At 41.7% G+C, this 27,432-nt stretch overlaps 4 protein-coding genes across 8 annotated transcripts in view; 2 read left to right on the top strand and 2 right to left on the bottom strand.

Annotated features, from left to right (window-relative positions):
- LOC109973707 (SWI/SNF-related matrix-associated actin-dependent regulator of chromatin subfamily E member 1-like) overlaps positions 1-4,852 on the top strand; it is an 11,895-nt gene extending 7,043 nt beyond the window's left edge. For all 3 annotated transcript variants that reach the window (XM_020623498.1, XM_020623496.1, XM_020623497.1), the window contains exons 7-11: positions 836-1,007; positions 1,179-1,351; positions 1,461-1,562; positions 1,927-2,182; positions 2,669-4,852. In XM_020623498.1, the coding sequence (XP_020479154.1) occupies positions 836-1,007; positions 1,179-1,351; positions 1,461-1,562; positions 1,927-2,182; positions 2,669-3,003 (1,038 nt within the window). In that variant the 3' untranslated portion in view covers positions 3,004-4,852. The remainder of the gene's footprint in view (positions 1-835; positions 1,008-1,178; positions 1,352-1,460; positions 1,563-1,926; positions 2,183-2,668) is intronic.
- A 2,860-nt stretch (positions 4,853-7,712) lies between these two features.
- Positions 7,713-14,237, top strand: LOC109973701 (von Willebrand factor C domain-containing protein 2-like). The gene is made up of 3 exons (XM_020623486.1): positions 7,713-8,324; positions 9,925-10,054; positions 12,493-14,237. The coding sequence occupies exons 1-3, from the start codon at positions 7,926-7,928 to the stop codon at positions 12,723-12,725; spliced, it is 762 nt and encodes a 253-aa protein (XP_020479142.1). The 5' UTR covers positions 7,713-7,925; the 3' UTR covers positions 12,726-14,237.
- Positions 14,238-15,225: 988 nt separating this feature from the next.
- Positions 15,226-19,185, bottom strand: rpl23 (ribosomal protein L23). The gene is made up of 5 exons (XM_020623475.1): positions 19,081-19,185; positions 17,973-18,056; positions 17,129-17,257; positions 16,462-16,575; positions 15,226-15,355 (listed from the first exon to the last, which is right to left on the bottom strand). The coding sequence occupies exons 1-5, from the start codon at positions 19,091-19,093 to the stop codon at positions 15,273-15,275; spliced, it is 423 nt and encodes a 140-aa protein (XP_020479131.1). The 5' UTR covers positions 19,094-19,185; the 3' UTR covers positions 15,226-15,272.
- A 1,636-nt stretch (positions 19,186-20,821) lies between these two features.
- Positions 20,822-25,568, bottom strand: ppp1r35 (protein phosphatase 1, regulatory subunit 35). 3 transcript variants are annotated; one of them, XM_020623477.1, is made up of 6 exons: positions 25,378-25,568; positions 24,461-24,704; positions 23,900-24,020; positions 23,692-23,813; positions 23,524-23,614; positions 20,822-21,599 (listed from the first exon to the last, which is right to left on the bottom strand). In XM_020623477.1, exons 2-6 carry the CDS (start codon positions 24,701-24,703, stop codon positions 21,295-21,297), a joined length of 882 nt encoding a protein of 293 aa, XP_020479133.1. In that variant the 5' UTR covers position 24,704; positions 25,378-25,568; the 3' UTR covers positions 20,822-21,294. The 3 variants fall into 3 exon arrangements, with proteins under 3 accessions (XP_020479133.1, XP_020479135.1, XP_020479134.1); XM_020623479.1 differs by having other exon boundaries at positions 23,692-23,807; positions 25,378-25,567; XM_020623478.1 differs by having other exon boundaries at positions 25,507-25,552.
- Positions 25,569-27,432: the final 1,864 nt, after the last annotated feature.

Below are 27,432 nucleotides of genomic sequence, written 5' to 3'. Positions count from 1 at the left end.
TATATATATATATTCATGTAGTCTGAACTAGTTACAATGTCATTGGACTTCTATGTTTAAATGTACTATATGTCTAATTAGTTATTATAGTTACTTATATGTAATTGAGTATGATTTTGAAATGTGAAGTAAAAAATATAAACTAAGAATTAGAGCTCTATAAACAAACTTGTCTTATCTGTTTGATTTTCTTCTGCTGCCAAGTGCTGATTGGCACCTTGCCCATCAAATTACAGCTGAATAAATTAATTTAAAAATATAACATGCTATTGGACTTGGATCATGTAAGGAGATGCAAGTCTGCTGAATAATGGTTAGACTAGGCTGAAGAAAATGTAACGGTGTAAATAACTTTTCTCTAGCTCAGGCTCTTGAACTGTTGCTGCTGTGTTGTTAAAGACAAATGTGCATTAATGTCTCGCGTTAATTGTAGCTCCACTGAAATCATCCAGCTGATGTATTATCAGGCTCTGATTTAAAAAAAAAAAAAGAAAGAAATCATCATCATGGTTTGATCTTAATAGCTTGTTGCAGTGACAACAGCTACACAGAAATTTTAAGCCACTTTCAAATAACTAAATTATCCTGGGTTGCATTTGCACAACAAGAACAGCCTAATCCCTGACCCCCTTAAAGAAGCTACAAACAAGTCAAAGATGGTGTGGGTTTGATGAGTAACAGATTTATTTTGGGTGGAGTACCCCTTTAATTGTTTCAAGATACTGATAAATAAGCATGATGTAGCTAAAAATGTAATAAATAATCACTGAGAGCAGACAGCTAGTCATATAATCTCACTCAGCTTGCTATTTGCTTTTCTCTCATCCCCTCCTAGATCGAGTATAATGACTCCCTGAAGGCCTACCACAACTCGCCAGCTTACCTGGCCTATGTCAACGCTAAGAACCGGGCTGAGGCTGCCATGGAGGAGGAGAGCAGGCAGAGACAGAGTCGTATAGACAAAGGAGAACCATACATGAGCATTCAGCCCGCCGAAGATCCTGATGGCAAGTTTTACAAAGGAACCTTTTGAAAATCATTTGCGAGGTCCATCTGTTATGATGCTTGATAACATGAATAGAAGGAAAAGCTATGCGAAATTAGAGAAACGTGCAGAACTGTTCACTTTCTTCCCCTCATTAGTCAGTCACATCTATCTTTCTTCCCCCTCTGTCTAGACTATGACGATGGTTTTTCAGTGAAGCACACGGCAGCTGCTCGCTTCCAGAGGAACCACCGGCTCATCAGCGACATCCTCAGTGAGATTGTGGTACCTGACGTGCGCTCGGTGGTCACCACAGCCCGCATGCAGGTCCTCAAGAGGCAGGTTCAGTCTCTTATGGTGCACCAGGTATGGTGAAATCACAGGTTTTCTGAAAAGCTTTGTATTACTGGAGAACGATAATGTCCTGTGTGCATGGAGAACAATTGTCAGTTACTAACAAACTCTTGTGCTTCAGAGGAAGCTGGAGGCAGAACTTCTGCAGATTGAGGATCGCCACCAAGACAAGAAAAGGCGATTTCTGGAGACAACTGACTCATTCAACACTGAACTCCAGCGGGTACAGCAGGACTTATGCATCTAGAGGCAGCTAATGTATAGTGACGATAAGGTTTCATTCCAGATCACTAAACATCCATTTGAAATTATGTGCAGCCACTCTGATGTTAATTACCTCAGAACAAGTGCAAATATGAACCTGAATTCAAACGGATGAGGATTATTACTACTGTAGAATACACTAAATGGTCAAGTGTTATCATTTGTAAAAGACAGAAGGTGCATTTATTTTCTCTAATTTGTATTTGCATAAATTTGTGAACCTGTATTTTGTTCTCACTAGTTTGACTTCGTATTCAGTCTGGAGACAACTTAAAGTTCTTGAAAATGGAAAGTGTTGTAGCCAGTGTTTCCTGTGTCTCCAGCTGTGCAGCCAGAAGGTTGAGGTGGACATGGAGAAGCTAGCAGCAGAGATGGCTGCCGCTGAAGAGGCTGCAAGGCGTCGGGCGGAGGAGAGGGAGCGCGAGGTGGCCGAGCAGGCAGAGAGAGCTGTCGAACAGGCTCAGCAACAGCAGCAACAGCAGGAAGCTGCTGGAAACAAGGCTACCGAACAGAGCAGTGCTAATGCTAACCTCACCTCAGGGACCAAGGAGGAGGACAAGCCCACACCAATGGAGTCAGGTACCTACTCACACACTGACATCGTCTGCTTATCAAACTGAAAATCACAGTCAAATTTGAAGACATATACATTGAATTCAGGTGACACCTTCTTTGTCATTTGAGTTTTGTAGACATCTTTCTGTACTCTTGTTTATTCTTTGTTTTGTATGCTTATATTGTGTTGCACTTGGTTTACATTATCAGGAAAAGGGCTATATAATAAAAGTTTTTCTATAATAACAGTTTTCCTCAGAAGTCAAAAATCTGCCGCATTTTAATTGAGAAAATGGACATTCCTCTGTAATCACACTATTGAAGCAAACAAGTTGCTATAGCTAAAATACTGGAAAGCCGTCACTGGTTTTAGGAGCTCGGCACTGCCCCTTGCTCTGCATCATCAAGAACACTATAGAACAATGTCAACCACAAAGTACATTTTTTGTGCAAGTGTTCAGACATTAATTTGATCCAAAGTCAATGTTTTCCTCTGTCCTTTATCCCCAGATGAAGTGCCTACAGAGCCCTCGTCTGACCCCCAGCCTGTTCCACCTCCTCCATCAGACCCTGCCTCTTCTGCCTCTGACAAAGCAATCCCCAGCCCCGAGCCCCCGAGGGAGAGCAGCACTCCCAGCAGCAGGTCCCCCAGTGATGACAGCAGCAACAGCAGCATGCCTCCTCCACCGTCAGACAGCACCCCTGGATCGGCAGCCCCAGATGCCCCAGTGGCCCAGGAATCCACCTGCAGTGCGGCTGCACCACCACTTGCCCCTGCCTTAGACGAGCCAGCGCCAGGACCACTACTGCCCCCCAGCCAAAAAAGCCAACAGTATGATATGTAATGTAGTCAGCTTGTTAGATCCACAGTGGTACCTGTAGAAGTCCTCCCTGTGCTGCAGCTCTCCTGTACTCCTATTCAGGTGTGGAAGAAGTGTGACTTGTATGGTGGCTTTCTCAGAACAGATGTCTAAACATGAGAAATGTTGAATGGTTGAGGGTCTGTTTGTAAGGTCAGTAAATAACCAACATATATTTCATGCAAGACTTCATGTAGGATTTCATCCAGCTTCATGCAGCTGGACCAAGAGTATAGACAGGAATATGGGAATAATCTGTGTATGCTTCCTTTAAATTTGCTCAGTATGCCTGGTTTGATGATGTCAGCAAATTGTCACCAAAGAGTACAAAATATCATCTGACTGAGTTTGTGCTCCAGGCACTGAAGCTATTCCTCTGTTCTAACCATGTCATTTTGTTAGTATGAAATAACCTTGTATCTAGACTTTAACCAGGAAAGTCTAATCTGTAAAGTGGCAAATGGTCAGCAGCAGCAGCAGTCAGCAGGTTGGCTGGTATCAAATCTGGATCACTTGCATCACTCTTACTACTTATTGCTCCTGTTGTCCAGAGTCCTCAGATACATCTCCACTTGTCAGGGTACACATTCACAACTTTAGTAAGTATTTGATGTGCACTTTTGCATAGGACTTTGAATAATCACTGGTTTTATAAAATGGCAAACTGGTGAAAATATGACTCGTAACTTCCTCCAGCCAAAGGTCTTCGACAAACAATCCAAAATATGACAGGGAAAAGCATCAAACTCTTGCATGTCAGAGGCTGGAACTGATTGGAAAATGATTGAAGTGATCGATCAGTTATCAAAGTAGTTATTGCCGAATACTCTTCTGTGGATTGATACACGGAGCTGTAATTCTTCATCACCGTACTACTGTGAGAAGGGCACTCATGTCACTGTGTGAGTTGCTCTATATTACTAATCAAGTTGTCTGTGACAAAATACAGATGCCAGGATGAGTGGGGTTCAGGAGCTGGTTGTAGTGAGAAGCAATGCTGATTCTGTGTTTCATATATATTCATAGTTAAAACCTCAATAACCTCCACTGTGTAGAGCTGGCACTGTTGAACTGGACAGGTATTTCTGAGCACACACACACAAACACTTCTATACTACTCAGTTTTTATATATAAATCAGCACCCCTCAGATTATTGTAGTATATGAGTTTGTGACTTTCCTAACTACCATTTCTTTGTTTTTAGAAATCTAGTGAAACGTTTAGATGAATATAATCAGATTAAGGTGACATATTAAACCTGGGGTTGACACATCTTGGTAGTGCAAGTGATCACTTCCAGTTCTGACGTAGGTGTGAAGGAAGCCGCCTTCTAATTGTTTGTGCATCTACATTCTGCATGCTAAACTAAATACTACTCATGATCCTGTAAGTATTTGAAGAATTACTGCAAGAGCTGAGAGCAAATAACACTTGCTGGAAATGGAAGTGCTGTTTGAATCTGTAGAAGATCATATGATTTGCATCGAGTATAAGAATGGGTGTTTAATATTCCCCTGTCTTCATTACATTTCTGTAGAAAGAATTCACACTTAAATGAGCATTTAATCTGTATGAGCTTCTCTATCAGTTGAGGCATTTTTTTAAAGATGATTTTCCTCATTTTGACTGTGTATTGCTGTTAACACCACAAGAGTTTGAACTTCAGCACTGACATGCACACGCTACCCTCATCCAAATGTAACCTCAGCCACTTATGCATTCAAAGGACTGTTTTCTTACTTGAAACACTGTTTTTAGTAATATGCCTCTGTTTTTATGCATCTTTCTTTTCTACTTTCTGAACTTCCCTAAAATAAAGATGATTTCTCAGTCGCTCACTGTGTTTTGAAGTTTTCTATTTGCAGGTAGTAGTCCTACTGGTTATCTAGAATTTTCCCTTATTCTGATTTTAGAAATAAGGTTTTAGTTTATCTTAAATCTTATTTTGTAAAACTGATCAACTGTAGAGCAGCACAGCGGTGTAGTTAGTGCTGTTGCTTCACAGCAAGAAGGTTCTGGGTTTGGCCGACCCAGGGCCTTTCTGTGCAGAGTTTGCATGTTCTCCCCGTTCCCTGCGTGGGTTCCCTCCGGCTTCTCCGCCTTCCTCCCACAGTCCAAAGGCATGCAGTTTGATCAATTGTTATATTCTATATAATACTACTTAAACATGGTTGTTTACTGTAGTATTTGGCCAAAGAAAAGAACAGGAAAAAAAAAGAATGGGCAACATAAATCATTATTTGAAAGGTACAGGTGCCGAAAAATGGAGAGTAAATACTGTGGGAACCAGATTTACTGCTTTGCGGTTGTATGCCTCCACCAACCAGTCAACTTCATGCATATGGAATGGTAGTGAGGTCACTGACCTCGATCTTTCATCACCAAAATCGAATTGGTTCATCTTTGACTCCAAGTGAACATTTATTCCAAATTTGAAGAAATTCTCTTAAGGTGTTCCTGACATATCGCATTCAAGATCATTGTACAGACGGACGAAAGCATATTGTACTCCTGTATAATGTACTTCCTGCTTGAAAAGTTATATATGTATATAACCAATATATGTATTGTGAATTTAACTATGATATCTGACGTGCAAAAACTACCAACTGGAAAAAGTACAGGCAAAACTGGTGTTAGAGCAATACAGTTAAATATTTTAAAAAAAGAGATGCTACATTCAGTAGTTTTTCTTAAAGGTAACAGCTGATGAATTAGCTACTTGTAAATTCATTCATGAACCACAAATTGGAGAGTCTTATGTTTATTTGTCAAACTATTGCTGTAACATGCAGAAATATGTCTCACTGACTCACTAATGCTAGTGTGTTTTTTTCCTGTGAGATACTGTAGCTATCTATCAACTAGTTGCTTCAGCTCTACAGTTAATTACTAGCAGAGCTCCACCCAGCTTCCACCTAATCAGGTTGCATTTCATCTTGTGAACAACAAAGTGCTAACATCTGTGTTTATGAAGCTCACAATGTTTCATTTTTTTGGTGAAATTGTCATAAATCAGTAAATTCAATGAAATGTTTATTGCTGAGCTCATAGTTAAAGGTGACGTATTGGACTATACATTCAGTGGTGCAACACAACAGCAAACAGATTGATCACTTTTATGTGAAGATATTCCATTAAATGAAGGAACAGGGGCGATTTACAAATAGCCCTCATTTTTGCTTTGAGGAGATTTTCTGAATCTTTTTGTCCAATGGGAACCTGTGGGAGAGTGAAATTCTTCAGCTCCAGAAACTCTTGTGCTGATTCAGCAATTCAATTCAGAGTGATGGCTGACCCCAACCGAGCTGCTTCAGTGTCAGGGCGCCTCGTTTATAAACGTTGCATATGCATGTAAACTCACACCTGTGCGTTTTAAACATGAGAGAAGTTGGTAACACAGACGTTGAAGCATTAAACTGAAGCCAGATTTTATACTGATCCGAGTCATGGGTTGAATTTGTCTTCATATCAAACCAGTAACAGCCTACACATTCGGGCAGCTGTGTTAGATTCCAAATCAATATAAATCTTAGCCATTTATGTCTGTGATTCATTATTAAACTATCGTTAATTAACTGAGCATCAGGCGCTGGTTCATCAGGACATTGTGTGACGCCCACGGTCGCACACCGGTCCAGTTTTGAGCCGGAGCGCACCACAGCCCGACTTTGCCAAAGACAGCGCCAGGACGTGTCAGGTGATTTCATCCCAATCTCAGTAGGTTAAGCCTTAAAATACTCATAAAATTACATCGCATTTCTACAGAACTGTTGGACAACGCGCCAGTAGATATATGGCCGAATATGATTTTAATTTTTGTGTATGTGTTATTTTTGTTTTGTGTAACGTCTGTTCAGTGACCGTGCAGTCAGGGGCAGCGGGCGCAGAGAGCGCACTGGAGAAACGCGGTGCCACCAGACATTCTGCTGTCACTTCACAGACACCTGCACTCATCATCAGCTGTGAAGATGAGAATAACGTGTGGATTTTGGAGTCGAATAGTGTGTTTCTTGTTGTTGCTGTTTTTAGACTTTGACAGTGTGATTAACAAGTCGAGCGGCGAGCTTCAGGCTCCCCGTGTCTCCGCCGCCCGGTCCGCGCTCTGGAGGTCTGCAGCACCGTGTTAAAGACATCCACCTGCATGTCCGAGCACGCTCCTCAATTTAAGAATGGTCTTGTCTGTTGTATAACAGCTTCGGCAGCGATCAGCCCTTTCAAACTTTGTTGTGTTTGCAGCGCTGCCTCACTTCTCTACAGCAGCACTGTGCATGCTCTTTCACCATTCGTGAGTGTTTTGCATTCACCATATTCAGCTCAGCAAAGTGCACAGGTTCTCAAGTTGATTGTGATTTCTAAAAGGAATTCGCGCTGAATCGTGCGTGCGCACGGTTCTATGCACCTTTTTTGGCATATGCCATTTTAGTTTTTTGCGCACGTTCATTCCATACGCACAGTTTTATAAATGAAGCAGCCTTGTTCACGGCTCACTGTCACGTGAAGATGACTGCTGTGAACATGTCTCTTAGCTAATCCATCACAGAGACTTCATGAGGCATCCAGCATTAGTTCATATTACTGTTAAACTATAATGACTCGTGTTAGATCTGTATTTTATTTAAGCCAGTGTTCCGTCAGCTAAACGGTCTCTCTTCGGTAAAAACACCAGTATTTTCCGTTTGAGTCGTTTTGTTTCTACAGTAAGGCTACTGAAGTCATACAAAAAGATGTGGGCCTGTGACCACTTGGCAGCCTCAGATGAATGAACCCGGTGACACTGGACCCGCGACCACTGACGCGCGTGCATGGGCGTCGCTGGCTCCCCTGATGACGAGAGGAGGAGCTCACCGGAGCGCAGCGGCGGAACAGATACACAAATCCTGTCGGTACTGGTAACCTGTTCACCATGTGGCACCGGCAGCGCGCGCTCAGGTGCCTCCGCATCGCTCTGGTCTTGATGGTGCTGCTGTTGCGACCCGGCCCCGGGCGCGTGGCGGAGCTCGCGGAGGCGGCAGAGTACTCCAGCAAAACCGACTTGGACTACGAGTTCGGAGACTACCGGGGCAAGTGGTGCATCGACGACCACGGGTTCGTCTACGGTATCGGAGAGCTTTATTACCCGGGCCCCACGGCATGTCCATGCACGTGCACCGTGGACGGTCCCGTGTGCATCCAGCCCAAGTGTCCACATATCCACCCCCGCTGTACGCGGATCAGGTATAAGGGATGCTGTCCGGTGTGCGAGGCTATGGCCAGGGTCTGTGTCTACGGGGGCAAAACGTACCGGCTCCTAGAGGAGTTCAGGGTGAGAAAGATGCCAAGTTGTAATCCTCCCGCCCTGTCCCACTCACGAGCTCACAGAGCTGCAGATGGATTTATTGAGGCTGCATGCATCAGTTTAGTTGATCAGTTATGTATAATATAGGTATCAGTATATAGCTGCTTTGTGGTCGTTTCTCTTAGTTCTTTTGGCTGCATGACATAATGATAAGGGCGATGTGTTAAACACTGCATTTAATATTCTGTTGCATTAACTGAGGATAACCTAGTCTTCATAATGGCTGTGGGAAATGGACTATTTGCATGCTGTAGTGGCTCTGTACTGGGTGAAGGGTTCCCCCTTCTCCCACACTGTGCGCTGTGCATGTATTCTGTCAAGTACAGTGCATAAAATGCAGCTACATTATAGTTTACCTGTATCCACTACGGCAGGAAAGCACCATGTGTGTTTCAGTTTTATTGAGAAACATGTGCAACACATGTAAAACATCAGCTGCAGGCAGAGGACCTGTACAGGGTGGGTCACGGGATGAGGTGCTTGGGCAGGATCTCTTTGGTTCACTGAAGGTGCCCTATGGAGTTTTCTTTAAAACAAACAGCGGTTATGTGGTGTAACTCACTAAAACCCAGTGTTTGTGTCTTCAGGTCTACTAAATGTGCTGGAGCCATTTCCTTCCACACAGAATATTAGTAAATCCAATTTGTATGTTGAATCCTGCATTTATTTACATGTTTCCTTGCTAGCAGTCATCTTCTTTTTTTGTCTCTGTTGGCACACTGGAGTATACTGTAGTGTTACCATCACCTGCTTATTGGTTGAACAGTGTGAAACCACTGACAGGAGTGTGTATCATGTGACCCTCACGCACACGTCCGTGCACATATGAGAACAAAACAGGGATGCGCACATAAAATCATGGCTCCACGACGCTGATCAGAGACTCCACCGGGAACCTTTAATCCAACCTTTACAGAGCACATAAAAGTCTTTACCCCTCCCCCATGGACATTTCCATGTTTTGGCTTGTTATATTGTAGCTTTAAAAGGAAAGTAGAAATAATTTTTATTGACAGTGCACATTGTCCTACAAATATTGTCCTGTTTTAAGCACTGTCTATGTGTAACGTGCCCTTCAGTTCCTGCAGATTTAGAGCCTGCACCACCTATAAGAAAAAAAGTAGTGAGCTGCAGGGATGGCACAGGCCACCCCCGTTTGTGTAGAACTGGTCTGATTACAACAGAGCAGCCCCTCATGAAGAACCTGCAGCCTGCTATTAGGTGCTTTGCATTCACTAAGAGGGGCAGTCTTGGTTTTGCTCATGTCAATCAACAGCTTCCACGCTGACATGCAGCCATGTGCTCACTGGGAACTGAGCAGCGGGAGGACAGTGTTTTATTTGATGCAGCTAATGGTGTATTAGACAAAGTGTATCCAACCAGTTGGATCAGCTGTGTTTGTGTGTTTGTTGGGCACTGACCTGTACATGCCAACACATGTGCATGTGCTGTACAGGTTTAGTAGGCAGGCAGTCAGATTGACCCTACTGGTGTTCTTCATCTTGGTCTCATTTGTTTACTGTTAAACATGCAGAAGCCTGAAATTCAAATGATTTGTGTCTTTCAGTTGTCGAGGTGTGAGCGATGTCGCTGCGAGGCCAACAGAGAGGTGTACTGCAGCATTTCAAACTGCCCTGCCCCTCACTGTGTCAACCCCACCTACGAACCCAGCCACTGCTGCCCCATCTGTAAGACTGGTAAGTCTGTGCTGAACTGAGAAATTCTCCCCCACAACGTTGAACCCTTTCTGTTCTGGACTCTATTTCTCACAGCCTCTTATGGTGACAACTTTATACACAACATGCATCATAATCCAGTTGCAAGATTGTCATAAAAATACTGAGCATATTTACACTTAAAGGGCGATGAGCCATTTTGATTTCTAAAAGCTATTAAAATCAGTGAGCACACTGCTGCACTGGGTGACTGTTCCTTCACTACCATGAACACACACACTGTAGTTTGTTTATGCAACTTGAACACAACGGAAAGCAGTTGTTAAACTCAGGCAAATGGAAAAAATAACGCTGTAGCCGTTATCCCGGCTACTGACTCTAGTGGAATTCATGTGATGACATTTTATTGATTATTATTATTATTTGATTTCAATATAAATATGACTAGTAATTAAGCAGACAACTAGCAGAACAGAGGTACATGTAATTCCTGTAAGCCACGGATTTTCAGGAATCATAAGAAAGTTAATTTTCTAAGCAAACTAGTTAGAGATGCCCCCCAGACATAAATAGAATAAGAGTGTCCTGTATTTAATACAATAAATACAATCATAACATATTTTATCTTGCCCTTTGGGAAGAATATCCCAAAACAGAATGCAGTATCTATTTTTTAAGTATTACTGTATGTGCTATTTATGGCAATAATTTATTGTGGGTAAAATAATCAGCATAAAGAGACACCTATCTGTATGCAGTTTGCCAGCCAGCTTATAAACTTCACTGCTCTCTGCCCTTGCAAGTGCACATAGACAAAAACTTTGCTTTATATATTATGGGTTCCAACTTGCAGTCTTATTTTGGCTTCCATGCTTCCAGTAGTCTGAATGCAGGGTTTTGCCACAGCTTGATCCATGTCATTACCAGCACACATCTGTACTGATGCAGGCAGCTCGTAGCAGGAGCACAACCATGTGTTGCCATATCCCAGCTCGCTGACTCTGTCATTGTGACACTAAGTGTTTTCACCCTGCCGCTCTCAGAAGCACCACTGGTCACATCATGTGTGTGAGAGAGAGAATAGCTAATTGATAATTAATAGTTAATTGATGCTTTATGGCCACCTACAGAACCCAACATGACCATCTATTTCCCAGCTGCCTTGCTGCTTTATGGCAGTTGTCTTTAAGTTGTAGTTTCTTTTTTTACTGCTCCTCTGATAGACCAACAGGGGGACAGATGGTTTGGTTTACTGCGTCACTGTTTCTTTATTTCTACTTTTATTTTTTCATTTCTTCCCCCTTGCTTGTGCCAACTTCCCTCTTGTCAGCTGTGTTTTATCAGCCACAGTTGGATCTGGCATCAGATGAACTGTACTTCCTGTCCTCCCACTGACAGGCGTTGGTAATTGTTTCACAGGTAGCTGCCAAGTAAAGGAACCCCCATCTGTGTATTAGAGATGCAAATAGTATCAAAGGCAGGCTGCTTCAGGCATTCTGCCCGACTGGACATGTACAGTCCAGACAACATTTAACTGCTTTACTGAAAACCATTACATTACATGTGGGAGGGAAACAGAAATAGTTTATGCAGTAAGGCTTTTATTTGATCTTATTTATATATTTTTGGACAAAGCAGTAGGCTTTATCCTCTGAGGACCATGAATCTGCGCAAAATGTTACTATTTGTTAGGACATTTCAGTCTGACACTGCTGTACCTAGTGCCACGCCACTACACTGGCTAGAAAGTGCAGTTAAAACTATACAAATAGAACTGTAAAGCGTGCTTTGAAAGTATTCAGCCAAGATATAGTAAAACCTGCTGCACTGGTCCTGGTGGAAAAAAAAAAAAGAAAAACAGTTTAAGCGTTGAAACAAGCTCTACCGCGTCCAAAAACAGATACAAGTCAGGGCTGTGTTTGCCCACTGACACAAAGTACTGATTTCACTTCTTACTTGTCTACACGGAAAAGTGGAACGTGTCCAGCTTGGAATCGACCTTGCGCAAGTGTCGCGCTTGTGTCTGCACCAGGCGCGTGTTCACTTGTGCACTGGAAGCTGTTGGTGTACAAGAAGCACACAAAGGAGCCTAGAGAAACACCTCGGAGAAGGGAAAACTCCAACAAACAGTAGAATTACTGGCTATGTGGCCATTCAAAACTAAGCCCGCTTTTAAAAGAACTGCATGTTTATTAAACTAGATCATGTATTTTAACCATGTTGGGCCTATTTCTTTCTCTGTTTTGAATGATTTCTGGTTAGAACTAGTGAGCTTTCATTGGTTTGGTGGCTTTTGTGGAGGGTTTTACGCGCTAGTGACAGCCGACGTGCGGGCAGTGTAGACAGCCGGATTCAAGTGTTGCGTGAAATGCGTGTCTCAAAAATGCGGATGAAACACTTGAGGAGTAGATATGGGGGTAACTTGCCCTGCACTCTCTCTCTCTCTCTTGGTCCTCTAGGTCCCAACTGCTTTGCCGGGAACAGGGTGATCCCAGCGGGGGAGCGTGTGAACATTGACGAGTGGACAGTCTGCTACTGCACCTACCGGGATGGTGCGTGGCACGCCCACCCCCACGCCACCTGCGAGCAGCGCGCCAAACCCAGCCCGACACCCAGCGCCCGCAGTGATCCCCCCGCGGACGAGGACACCAGGGGGAGGCCGTATATTCCCAGACTGGATGCAATACCATAAAGCTTGTGCAATAAACGTCTCACTGAGGCAGAGCCGCTCTGCAGGTGCACACAAGTTCTAACTTTATCTGTTAGTGTCAGCAGACACACTGGACTTCAATATACAGACAGGTGACAAATGAAAGGAAAAACCTGAATACCTTAGTGGTGTCCTACAGCACGACACTTACCCTGAAAATGATGTGATGTGTTAACTTTGTTGGCCCTCACTAGGCCAGTTTCTCTAACCCCAAAATGGAGCAGTGTGGCATTAAGACAGCCTTTGTGATCACATATCCTGTTAATTGTTTGTGTCCTTTATTAAGCAAATATGCAAAGATCCCCTGTTTTGTATTATTGTAAAAATAATATATTGAGGTGTTGGACTCTGGGGCAAACTGCTTCTTGTTTTTTCTTATTTTGTTCTAACATTCTACTTAATAAATGATCATTAGATTGGTAATAGGCATTAGCTGCAGCTCTCAGATGCATGAAGAGGAATTAACTATGAAGATGGATGAATTGCCCCACATCGATGGGAACATCAATGTAACAGGCCACCTTTCTGTGGGTAAATATTAACTCAGTGTATCGGAAGCTGTCATTTCCTACTCAGTTTATACTTTCATACAGCTTTGTGACTTAATCTATCTGAAGTCCAGAATGTACAGTAGGTGATATACAGTAAGTAACTGAGGGAAAACAAATGTTGGGTGCAGGTAGTGGCCTGGTTTCTCTCCAAGGCCCTGCTGATCTCCATCTGCAAGCAGAGAAGCAGAAAAAAAGTCTGTGCTTCTGGTCTTGTGGTAGTATTTAAATGAAGTAATGGATACAACATTAAAGTGCCAAGTCTTATTTGAGTAGAAGGAACAGTGAGGGGGCCCTTTGAACACATTTAGCCCCTTTCTGTTTTTGAGTCTTGTTGCTGAATGGTTGAGCTTCTGGACATGAAGTATCCTCCAGGACACTGACAGGGAAGCGTATGTCTATATCCTTTCTCCACTTGCTGTGCAGTCATAAAGGGCTTTTTCTTCACCATGCAAATGATTTTCTGCTCATCCATAAGACCTGTACTGAAGTGACAAACAACTGCAAAATAAAGACTGAGCGCCAAAAGCATCCAGTTACTTTTGCCCCTTGCAGTTTAGGGAGTGTGTTAAAAGAAATATACTGCATCTCCCACACAGTTCTTTCTATAGTGATGTAAACCTACTCAAACTAAAGCGGACACTGGACACTTTAATGTAGTATCTGTTCTTTTAATTCAAAGGGAGCATTTGAAGCACAGAGCCTGAAGAACAAAATGCCCTCAGTTCAAACATCTGTCCATGTGTCTGGCGTTTAGGAGCTCCTGTCTTGGCTCTCCTCCTCTTCATGTGGGAATTTAAATCACGTTCACTATTTTGTTGTGCCTGCACAATGACAGCTAGCTTCTTGAAATGCCAGAGTATTTACTCTCTTTGTTTTTTCTTACTGTAGTGCAAATGCTTTAACATGTTGCCTGTTGTATATCTTCATCTGTAAGTAGGTCCAGTTACTGTGTAACAACTGCACAGAGGTTCACATGCAATCAGTCAACTGCAAGTTGTGAAATAAAACTGATTATCACATTACAGTCCTGGTCATAAAGCCTCTACTGCATACTCTGTTCTCTCCTGTGTGTGTGTAACCTCTCAATTGGGCAGCACGAGTGAATGTGCATGTTCTCAGGTGCTGATTGGTTGCTGCTCTGCACACAGACGCTCGAAAGCCAGCTCCTGCCTACCATTGTTTGCTCAGCTTCCAGTGTATCATATAGTGTGTCCAGTCTAGTTGTAAATAAATATTTTCCTGTGTTAAAAACCCTTTGCAGTAGAAGTGGGGTTAGCCTTTTTTGTTTTATACTTTTTCTCCTGTTTTTCATCTTTAGGAGCACAGGTTAGACTGATGTCTTTTTGTTTTACCTTTTGGTCAGGTCAGAACAAGAGGCAACGCTTTGCTGGTTTTATTTTGCTGGACCCACCCTGAAGTCATGGCAATCACAGTATTTACTGCCTAAAGTTTGAAAATAAAATAGTCTTAGAGCTTCAACCTGTTACTGCTGGTCATTACTGGGTGCTGAGATGAGGGGAGTCTCATTCATTTACGTAGGTAAACCCTAACCCCATGTCTGAAAATGTACAACAGCTTGCTAACGTAGCATCACAGGATACAAGTATCATGGAGCATATTGGCAACACAGTAGTGGTTTCACTCATCTTACCAAGCGCTGTCACTGTGGAGCTCTTTGTATAAAACAACCTTCACAAATATCACATCCATAACTGCATGATTGTACAAGTCTTAGCCTTTCACACTGCAAAACCCAAGAAGACAATCTACCCATAACTTATTGTTCAAGCACCCCTTGCTTACTGGAAGTAACCCTGATGCTCAGCAAGACGACTGTATCCACACAGAACAGTGGCTCATATTTGAATATTTTAACAAGTACCCTTCAAAGTATTGTGCTACATAAATGTAAAACACCCAAGACGTGCAGCTTGATTACCAACAGTTTTATTGAAAACAAAGGGGCGCAGAGTCCAGCTCAGGCAATGCTGCCTGCGTTGGAGGCGATCCTGGGCCACAGGTCAGCACACTCTTTGGCCACTGGGCCTGTGATTGCTGAACCTGCACATACAAAGAAGAAAGCAGTCATTTCACTTCAACACTGCATGCCTCAATAAATATATACATAAAATGCGGGATCATTGACTGCTGCACCATCAGAACCATCAGGACATTAACAGTATGTTAATATTAACGTAAAGGAAACAAAGTCTTGCAAGGTGACAACAAAGTTCAAGAAGTGGTCACTTTATTACTGAATGTATTACATGATTGTTGTTTTGGGGTTTATCCATGAACATTTAGTGGCCCTTCCACAAACACTGCACTGACTAATAAAAGCAATGCGTGGTAAAATGGAACCAAGCTGGGGCATTAACACTCAGTGACCAGGTTTCCATGTCTCATCAACCACAGTAGGTCACTGCCATCTCACCCAGTGATGAGCTCCATCTTTCTTTCAACTACAATTCACCCAGACAAGGTTCAAGGTTCAAGGAATTTATTGTCAATATGTGTGCAGGACATACAGAAAATCAAAATACCATTTCTCTCTCACCTAGTATTGGGTGCCATAACATTTAGGAACTAAAATAGAATAAAGTAGAACAGAATAAGAACTGGGCTGATGTAATTAGGATAAATCTAAATGGTACAGCCAATAAGCTGTGACTCAAAACCAAGTACAGTCAGTGACAGTAGTGCAAAACAATAATAGGAGATTATCAGATGGTTCAGCAAAGCAAGTGCTTTTGGAAGGAGGAAATCAGTTCCTACCATCCTAGCACCTCCATCAGCACTGAGGACATACAGAACTAAGTTTTTAAATACACAGATGTGACTAAATACAAGTGGAATAAATGCTGATGCAATGTTAAAAATACTTTGCTAATAAGGTGGTGAGAATCAAAGCATTTTTTGCTGTCAAACATGGCAGAACCAAACGGGAGGATGAAACAGCAACTGATAATCTCTGAGGGGATCAGTGTCTGACACATCTGGACAAGTATCTGCCTCGATGCGCTTCACTGCTTGAGGTCTTTTCACACAGGTACATACTAATCTATCAAGTCTATTATTTCCTGTGTAAATGACCCTGCAGTCAAGACAACTTACAGCAAGTATGACCTTTAACAAGAGAACCTGGTGTTGCATCCTAAAAGACCCACCTTTCATTTCTCCTTTGTTGTTTACTATGACACCTGCATTGTCCTCAAAGTAGAGAAACACGCCGTCTTTTCGCCGATACGACTTCCGCTGCCGTATCACCACCGCAGGATGCACTGTGGACACAGAGAATGGGCTTCATTCAAAGCCACACAACAAGCCTGAGCTCACCACTATTTTGACTTGACCAGAAATTACACACACAGTCACTACATTTCTGCAACAGAGTAATGACCGATTACTTCAATGCTAATTTTCAGCTGCTTATTTCTTCTCATTGCTATAACACCATGTGTACATTTCCAACAGCAGAGCTCATGTGACATTGTAAACTCTGTTTGTTGAAAATAGATGGCTGGAAAACACTTTTGTACTTCATTTGAGCTTGTGTAACCCAATTTACCCCATCCAAGTGTCTGCACTCACTGAAGCAGATTACTAAGAATAACTTAAATGCTGGGTGATGTGTAGCTTACATGGAAATACCACTATCAAACAGCTGGTCCATTCTTTGTAATACAGTAAGCTGATTCTTGAAAGTTCCCACCACAGGGTAAAAAGAGTTTCTCGCATCCATTTAAAACCCAATTCTCAACAGAAATCCATCATATTCTAGTCTTCACAGTGTTTCATTAGAGCAGGCTGGACAGACCGGTTTGTTCCACTCACCCTTCTTCCTGAGCTCTGGCTTGCCTTTCTTGACTGTGGCCATGACCATGTCACCCACTCCTGCAGCAGGCAGTCGGTTCAGACGCCCTTTGATGCCCTTCACAGAGATGATGTACAGGTTCTTGGCACCTGAAGCACAAAGAGAGAACGCAAACGTGAAAATAAAACAGCACCAGAGAACGGAAGCAAATGGACAAGGCTTTCTAAAGAATATTGTATTGAAGCGGTAATATCACAAATGACAGCACGGTCTGAGTGTGTCTCATGACTGATTGAGATAAGTCAGCCACAGTGGGTCGCTGCCATCTCACCCACAGTGATGAGTTTCATATTCCCTTCTACGACAACTCACCCAGCCACTGAACAGACAAAGCAAGTGCTTTTGGAAGGGGCAGAGTACGGAGAAAACTGTGCTAAAAGTAAACATCCTATAGTAATCCAGCATTCATCAAAACAAACTTGTTTGACACCTGCATTACGTTTAACACAACACAAAAAAATAGTGGTGTGCCTCCATATCTATGATGTTACTGGATGTTCTTCCAGAATTTTATACAATTTCCAAAATTGTACATGAAGAAATATACAACGTTCATATTTTTCCACACTTCCAGACTGGACCTAATAGTGGTAACATTTTAGACTATACACTTATTCGCTCTCTAGCAGAGTCAAAAGACAGTGACTGAAAGGAGAGGTCCTGCAGTCTCCGCTGGTCGACTAGCAATCGGTAGGTCCAACTACATATTTGGTCAATAAATGGAAAAGTGATAATGCTCTTTTACAAAACCCAGTTTGTATATCTCAACTCTGACTATACAATAGGGTAGTTAAAAATACATACCTGTGTTGTCAGCGCAGTTGATGACTGCTCCCACTGGGAGACCCAGTGAGATGCGGAACTTTGCTCCAGATGAACCACCACGTCCTGCAGGAAGACAGGACCATATAATTATCAACCCCCTCTGCCTGGCGTGTTATATAAAGTACCATCTGTATTTAATTTCACATTTAATATCAGAGCTGCTTTACAGCCTAACTTATCACATAAACAAATTAATGTTTCCCCAAAACTGACACTGAAAATTTTGATTCAGCTGTTCCCAGGTGAAGCTCAATCGGGCAGCTTTTATTTTTGCATGGTTTTTTTTTTTTTAGTAACAATCAACAAACACGTGTTCAAACACACCAGCAGGAAATAACTAGCGCTGCCATTATAACAACGTGTATGTTGCAGACAACAGTCTAACCACCGGTGACTAGCACATCCAAAACACACTTTTCATGAGCTCGAAAAAACAAAACTGACGTTTCCCCAGCCCATTAAAAACGGACACATGGTTTTACTAGGCTGCCAAAATAAGGTGATGGATGGCCTGTTCCAGTGCACCTCTTATTCACAACGTGGGTAATATCTGACAACTAACGTTACTATGCAACTCACAATTGGTTCACAAACGAATTAACCCCATCAGAGGCTGAAACTTGAACACTGTTACAACAGTAGCCACGCTGACCTAAATGTTAACTTGAAATGTGGTGTTACCGGCCCTGATTAGCTTTTTCGGATAGCCTCAACTGTTAGCTAACTCGAGCAGTTTCCGTTTACTAGCACAATTTCCAAGCATATTAACGTGGTTTAATAATGGTGTGACATTACGTATAGCCGTAATAAACCTGTCGTGAGTTATTGGAGAGCAGTAAACTCTTATTTTTGGCCCCCGTCTTTACTTGCTTCGTGTCTACATGGCGCTGAACGCGAAACATGGCTTCCGCTACCTAGCCAGTCAAAATTATATCGCTCACAAATAGTAAACTGCTTTCATATTTTAAAAACTAATCAAGCAGATATATTGTCTTCCACCCTCTACAAAAAACAAGCAAGAATATAAAATCTGGCACTGACTTAAACATGGCAGATGAATGTGGATTTCACAGACTGGAAATCATACCTCTCTTAGACATTGCCGCAGTACGGAAAGAGAGAGGTGGAGAAAGGAATTGTGGGTAATAAAGTTGAACAAAACTGCATCCGGGTCATGGTGATGCGACGTGTTGCATTCCTGGTCTGTCGGAAACATTGTAACCAATATACTGTAGCACAGACTCATGACTGGAAGATTCCCCTATATGCAACAGACAAAGAAAAAGAACCATGAGAACACTGTAACCGAGGAAGAGAACTTTACAAAACACTGAAAACATAAAGGGAAGTCATCAGTTTGGGATTGCAGGACAACTAGCTTTTATAGACACGCTGTGGTGACAAATATGTCTGACCCAGTAACTCTGAAAGGGTCAGTTCACCCAAATTACCAAATAATTAATAAGTATATATTCATCTGTGTGAGGTCTAGCCATGTTAGTTTGGTTTATTTGTCTAGGTTTTGATGATATGGCTGCCTCCACCAGTGGAGGCCATATAGTTTTATTTGAAATAGACATAGTATTGAAAAAAATATTTAAAACTGTGCAGCAGCATATTTTCAGAAACAACATCAGCTCTGGTGTCTTTCTTTGTGGAATCTGTATGTTGTCCAAAGGCTCAATAAAGAAGCTACAAACCATTAATTTAAAATTAAAAGTTCCTATATCTCCCAAAGTTAAAGAAACACATTTCAAAATTATGAATGACATTTATCTCTCTAAAGAGTTTCTTATATTACATTTCAATGTTAATGATATTTTATGTTCACTATGCAAAAACAATATTGAAACAACAGACTATATTTTTCTCATGTGATATTATGTACATAATCTGGCTTGATATTCATAAATGATAAAGACACAAATTCAAGCAATGCCAGACCTTATTTTCAGATATAACTTTTGTTATGATAATGAAAAGAAAAAATGATGAACTATGTTGTATGTCTATCCAAATTTTTCATACATAAAAATAGAATTCTAAAAGCACCCCAAATTTGCTATTTGAATTTAAAATATACCTAAAATCTTTAAGACTAATGAAAGGAACCAATACTCAAAAGCTGTATGACATGTTAAAACATTTTTCCACTGAATTAGATGCCCTCATGGACACTGGGCCTCGTCAGAAGCTGACCTATGATGTTCGCTGCCATGGAGTGGACTTTGACCCTGGCACACTGGTGTCGGTGCACAGCCCTGGATGGAGGGAGGGTCTGTCCCTTAGGCTAGAGAGCTAGTGGGTCAGGCCTTGTACTGTGATAGATACTGTCAGATGTGATGTATAGGGTGAGACCGGTCAAGCGGAACTGGGTGGTGGTGCTTCACATAGACCAACTCACACTATATCAGCCCTCAGCTCCACCTGAATGAGAATCAGGCACTGGGAGCCAGCCACCAGCTCCAGACCTCCCTTCACCAACTGCCCAGGGCCTATCAGAGTGGTCCAATGCCAATGCAGGCTTAAAGGACTTTGATATGACTATGGGTTGCTGAGGACAGCTAACCAACCAGGTGGGGGGAAGATATAGTGTGCTTCCATATAATTTAAATCTTGTGTGGAAAAAGTGAGAAAAATTATCTAAAAAGTGTTCACAGCATAGTAGGCTGCTTGGTTTGTTACTGTCAAAATGTGTTTTTGAGAATGCATCTTGGATACCATCTGTCAGACACTATTTTCAAATATAATGTGAGCAGTTGGACGAAGCTGAGGTCTGTACAAAACATGTTGCTCTTTACAGGAACAAAGAACAGATTGTAATAATGTAAAATTTAACTACACATTTATTGTTTTATTCAGTAATATCACACAGTCTGACCAATGAAAATCTCAGTACCTTCAGAGCTCATCTATGTGTGTCAAGTGCCTTAGATCTAGAGAACTGGATACGACACCACCACTCAGCCTTCCTGACAATTTGCTCCCTAGTAGCCACTCGTATCGCAATGAAAAAAAATCCACATAGACCAACATTATATACTGCAAACAAGATTGGTTTTTATATTTTCTATTATGGATTTTTAATCCATGGAGATTCATAATTTATAAAATTTGTGATACCATCACAATGTAAAGTCTATGGATTGTGCATGAATGCAAGGGCAGGGCCAGCAGGGAAAATACTATTGCATATGTGCAATGGGCTTCACGGCATGGAAGCAAACCCAAATCCTAGCAAATTTTAGCAGGCCCAAAGATGGGTACCATTCTGGGGTCCAGTACTGTAACTCATCCATGGTCAGGGTGTCGCCTCCCAGCGTCTCTGTCGACTGTAAAGGTCAAATGTCGAGTGGGAGGGGCATGGTGAGGGCCGGAGCTTGCAGTCAGCTGCCTCCTCCTCTGGTGAGAGGGGCTTCTGTCTGAACAGGTCAGAGGTCATAAAAGGGAGGAGGGATGGGCCATCTGTTGCTTTGCTGTCATGGGAGTGGGTGGGTGAGGGCAGCAGCAGCCTATCCTGCATTGCCTGGCTGATCAGCTGATCCTTCTGCATGTTGATACTGACCAGTGAGGTGAAGAGATGCTGAGAGCGAGCGACATTCACTCCTACAAACAGACATACAGAGAGAAAGAGACACGGTGGAAATGTAAACAAGGTTGTGAAATACAAAATCAGAGGCCTATTTGAACAAAACAAAATCAAACTATCATTTATCAGATCGAGTTGACTGTTAAATTCAGCTTCTCTTACTGATGTCACCAATGACCACACATTTATAAACCTTTATAATGCCAAATCCAACTAATAAAATAAATATCTGTCCAAATAAGAAAAAATATGAAAAGATTCAGTAAAAAGTCATGTCGGTGATCCAGCATCTAAACCAATCGGCTCTTAGATCAGGTGACTGCCAGACACTTCCCCTCATGTTGTGAGGTCTTGCAGTGCGGGGAGAAACCTACAGCCACCTTGATCTCATGAGGTTACCGTTGCCTATGTTTCCATGATGTCAGAGCAAGTTGCAATCAATCTATCCATCATATATTACGTATACAGTGATTGCTAGTGATCTACTCTGCGCTGGCCTGGCACATCTCGAACAATCTGAATGACACAATGATGTCATCCGGGGTTTGTGCTGATGCGTCTCATTTGACTTAAAAAGCCTCCTTTTTTCTCTCATTTGTGTCTTTTACTTGCACCATAGTCTTAGTTTGCATTGAAAGAAGATGTCAGTCCCTCTGAACCAAAACCTGAATTTGACAAAGACACAACTGAACCAGGCTGCAGCTGTTAAAGGTATGCCCTGGAGTTTGCATTTGCAGAGAGTGCAGAGTAACTACCGCCAGCCCAGCTGTGTACCGATATTCTCTAACATGACTATCTCTGTGTGATTTCCCTTAAAATCAACAGCTTAACAACACTTGGATATTAATTTAAAAACCAGTATTTTGTATTTATACTATGAATAAATCAGTAAAACCACAGTTTGTAAAGTTACTGCTCAGACAGTAGCAAGTAAGGTTTATAATAAATCACTATAGTTTATATATTCCCTTTACTAATTTAGACCTGCCAACCTTGAACAAAGTCAGAGTACCTCCCCCTTGGGGGTAATTTTATTCAACAGTTGTCAGTACATAAATATTGTTCTGAAAATGTAAATTATTTGATGTTCAATTATTAGCCTGCAGATCCCTGATTACTTTGCCTACTTAAATGACTGGTGAACAAGATAGCTTGTGTACAGATATATGTACATAACATTAGGCTAACTATAAGTTAACTAAAATCACAGTCTCAACTCTCCACATCCCCCCAAATCCTTTATCTCTTTAAAGGAGCTTAAAGAACCGTCTTCACTTGAGGAACCACCCAACCAGAGTGAAGAGGGGGGAACAAGAGGTATAAAATCAAGGTCAAGAGTGTTTCTGTCAGCTTATGGATCCTAGCTACTGTCTCTTGAAATGACATTAAAGCTACATATTGTCAATCATCCCAAATGTAGTGCTACAATTGGTCGAACTCTTCTTTTATTGCTTTTTGGCAGGAAGACCTATGTCTATGGGTTAGACGCTGGTTGGGGTAGATTTTAATGCTACTGCACAGCGGGACAAACTCACATGGTGTCACCAGCTTTTTGCTTACTTTATAGTAACAAATCATATCAGCGCACTGTGATATCAAAATGCACACCAATGTGCACATACAAGTTGGTAGGTCTCCTAACTAGAGTTACAGTTACCATAGATCCAAAATTTGAGCAAACTGCGAATGAAATAAGGTAAATGAGAAGCATGTACATGTCTTTCTGTGGTTGTGTGAATAAATTTTAGTTCATGGACATAATAGCCAGTCCTCACAACTGATTAAAGTGACTTGGTTTTAGGGTTCAGGTTAGAATTAGGTTTAGAGTAAATACTGGGGTTTGGGTATTTAGTTGTGGCGATTCAAATAAGGGGTTAGGGAATGCATTATGTCAGTAAGTGTCCTCAGAACTATAGAAAGACAAGCATGTGTGTGTGTTACCTTCAGTAGCTCTGGTGTTAATCAGGTTTTTGGTCATCTCTGATCTCAGTAGAGTCTGTTGAATGGCCTTCTGGGAGTTAAACTCCTCCCCCTGCAGGGCAACATACGGGTTGTTAATTGACTCAGTGATGATTTATTGATATCCTATTGATAAGCAAACGTTTGAACCTGTAGTGACTGAAGCTTCGCTTTCAGAGCCAAAGTGGTGTTTAGCTCCGCCCTCTCTAGACACCCTGGATCTTGATTGGATGCTGCAGGAGGAGGCTCCACTGAATGTCTTTGGGCTCCACCAGGCAGAGGACAGGAAAGTTTTTTTTGATTAATATAGGACCTGATTTACTCAGACACTCAGTGTAAACTAGCTGACTCTGGTTACCATGGTGTCGTCCTCTGCTCCTCCTCTGGCCTCTGACTGCCTGCTGAGACGGGACATCTGGGCTCACTGTGCTGTGAGGCTCTGGTGTTACTGTGATGACCACTGGCTCTTCAAAACACACCTTCATGAGAACAGACAGAATGATGGAATGTTGTCGTCATCATCATGTATGCACATGCACAGTGAACTTGGGGGGGGGCGGCAGTAAAATGAACCTACATAAAAACTATTTTTGTGCAGTACATTTCTGCTGTTAGTCATCCTGGTGAAGGCCATTTGTCAAAAAAAAAAAGTCAAAAAGAGGTCAGAGTCAGATTAAACACTGCAGTGGTGCTTATATGTATTAAACATCTTTTATTGTGAGTTAATAAAAGTCAGAGTACTAGCTGCATCGCATGGCACGTTGTCCAGTTTGAAAAGAACGCACACTTCAGTGAAAGTGCCAGCAGAAATTAGAGTGTGAAATCTATGTTGAGGCTTTGCATCAATGACATCAGATCGCTGGTTATTGATTGTTACATGGCTCAATACTGATAGATTGCTGCACCACAAAATCATCACCTGTGTGCTGCCCTTTCTTCTGGTCTGTCCCTGGGGGCGGGACTTCAGCTGTGACTGGTCAATAGTCTGACTTGTCTTTGGTGGGCGGGGCTTCAGGTGTGTATTGCCCGTCTTGGAAGCGGGACTGACTGTGATGGACAAGTCTAGTTCGGGGCAGGGAGTCAGAGAGGAGGCAGAGGCAAGGGGGTGTGGGGCTGGGTGAGGAGATGGGGAAGCAGAGAAAGGGGACGAGGAATTCTTCATCCTGACGGGTAACAACACAGTGAGACATGTTTGTAATTTTCAGTGGAATACTCCATTAAAAAAAAAAAAAAAAAAACCTAAATAACAAGAAGTAATGCAAACAGTTTTAATACACACATACAATATTTGTGTAAATAAATACTGAAAAAATACAACATAGAAGTAGAAAAGGGGTAACATGTATATTTGTAAATACAAAGCTATTTTATATTCTAGACATTTGGGTCAATAAGCTAATTGGCACCTGTTAGCCTCCAACTGGATACAACGTTAACATTAACTGAAGCGAGTTAGCTTGTGAACAAGTGCTAGTTCGCTGAATAGAAAACTAAAGTTAAGTTACTTACCACCCTATTTAAACTGGAGTCATTGTGATTTTTAGTTGGCAAATGAAGCCAGTAATTAACCCGTTAGATCCCGAAGTTTATAACCATATTCAACTGTCACTTTCAGCGAGATTATCAGCGATACAAGAATGAGGCTAACCAATTAATAACTAACGCTATATGGTAGGGAGTCAGTGTAGACAATTAAAAGTTAACGCTAGCTAATTCGGTTCTGAATTCTGTTTCATACATACTTAAGTTTAGCTTTTTTTTTATATGCAATCAATGATTTCACGCAGTAGGATGAACAATCAAGCTAGACCTAGCCATTAACACTGTATGTATTACCTGGTTTAATTCGACCAAAACAGTCCCCAGCAGCACAGGATCTACTCATACAAAACACATATCGTCCCGTCTCTCTGTGAAGATGATCAAAACGTTTTTATTATCCCGAATTTTCAAAAGGAAACGAACCGTTCCTCTTTTAAATTCCCCTCTTTTCTTGATACGCCTTCTTCTTCTTCTTCTTCTTCTTCTTCTTCTTCTTCCTGTGGTGTTTATTGGCGGTTTGCAAGACAATTTAAGGTGCATTACCGCCACCTGCTGGGCTGGAGTGTGAAACAACACTTCCTCCTCCTTCTTAGGTTCAATGCCGGGCTACATACCAACTTAAAAGTTGTATGCCACTGCACCGGAGTGCGTAACATCATTCCTCTAAGTGGATTATATTCTGCACAAAGACACCCCCACCCCGAGTGTTTAAGATTTATTAAACAAAGACAACAAATTATAAATATATAGAGTGTATATCTACCAGGGGAAAATCATAAAAGGTAAATCATACATAGACCAAATTTAGCAAAAATTGTATGTCTTTATAGTGTTTCACATTCTGTTTCAATCTGGAGTCTGACTATTTATTTTTATGTATGTAAAATTTCCATTTTAATATGATTAATTGCACATAAATCCATGTAGCTCAAGTTATCTTCAAAGCCGAAAATAGTGTTTTTCCTGTATATGGATCTCTCCAAATGAAATGCTCAATGTCTATCCACAATATCTTGGTATAAATGCAATTAAAAAACAAATGAGAAATAGTTTCTCTTACCAGATTTTTCTTTATTGCTAAAGTATTTCTCACCAGTCAAACCATATTTCATGCCAGTTTTTACATAAATGACCTGTGGCCTTTAAATACATCCCTGTGTACCAATGTATGGCTGTTGTTGTTCTTCTGAGCTTTTGCACTTGGCAAACAAATTGGTGAATTACTGCCACCAATTGGTAAGGAGTGTGGGTCAAGAGTCTACTTACAATAATCTTAAGAAAATCAAAAATAAATGCAAATCATATTCTCTCAATTAGCCTAGTTGTTCTAAGGTACTGAAACAGAAACTGATTACAATTATTTCCTGAGTTTTTTCTCAAAATATTTGTTGGCTCATTAGCCACTTTTATAAGGTTTTGAATTAGGTCTAGCAATTATTGGTTATCCCCCCCTTTCTCCTCCTCTCCTTCATCCTCTTCTTTGTCTAATAGACTTCTGGCAAGCAGTAAACCATGAGATGTAATGATGCCCTCTGCATCTCAAAATTCTTTCATGCAGGCCAGTGGAGTGTAAATACTTTAAGACTGCTGACCTCACAATAAGTTGGAAATTTTGTTCTGGCAAACAAATGGACTTGAAAATAAGAGGAGAATCACAAATCTGCTCCTTGAGTAACTGCTGTTTTTAAATTCTCAGCACTTCTCCAGAAGTAAAGCCTCATTTTTTTACTCCTGATTATTAGTGAGGTCTCCAGCACTTCCTCCTCTTCTTTGTTTTTTCTAAGTAATGGTGCATTACGGCCACACTAGTGGTGGCTGTAATGCACAAAAGTCAAGTACACATTACCTGTTGAAGTGATTTAAATCCAAATTTTCTCCCAATTGACTCAGATCTAATCTCTTTGCGGACTTGTGAACAATCCACTAGATCCCTAGATCCAGTTCATAGCCCATATGCTGATACATTCGAAGGCTGAAGACTGAATAATGACCTGTCTCCTCTAGGACTGACTGTAGTGACAGTAAAGCTAAACTGGAATCTGAACACAAAATGGCCTTGTCTGGTCTGAGTATTCTACCCTTTAAAATTAGAGTATTCAGTTACCTCATTTTAAAATCTAAAACATATACTCCATCCATCCGATGCTCAACGCGGGTATGCACATGCGCTCACACACACACACACACACACAGAGGGATGATGCACCGAACCTTCCTATTCTGGCAGGGATGGTTAAGAGGCAGGACTCCTCCAGGTTTGGACAGTGGACCACTAGAACTAACTCGACATACTTTGTACATGCAGTACAGTAAAACTAATGTCTTGGTACATACTGCGACATATCTATG

This window comes from Monopterus albus, unplaced genomic scaffold (assembly GCF_001952655.1).
Source record: "Monopterus albus unplaced genomic scaffold, M_albus_1.0 scaffold301.1, whole genome shotgun sequence".
In the NCBI taxonomy this organism is placed as follows: domain Eukaryota; kingdom Metazoa; phylum Chordata; class Actinopteri; order Synbranchiformes; family Synbranchidae; genus Monopterus; species Monopterus albus.
The sequence above is the reverse complement of the archived record's forward strand: the minus strand, read 5'-3'. Positions and strand labels throughout refer to the sequence as shown.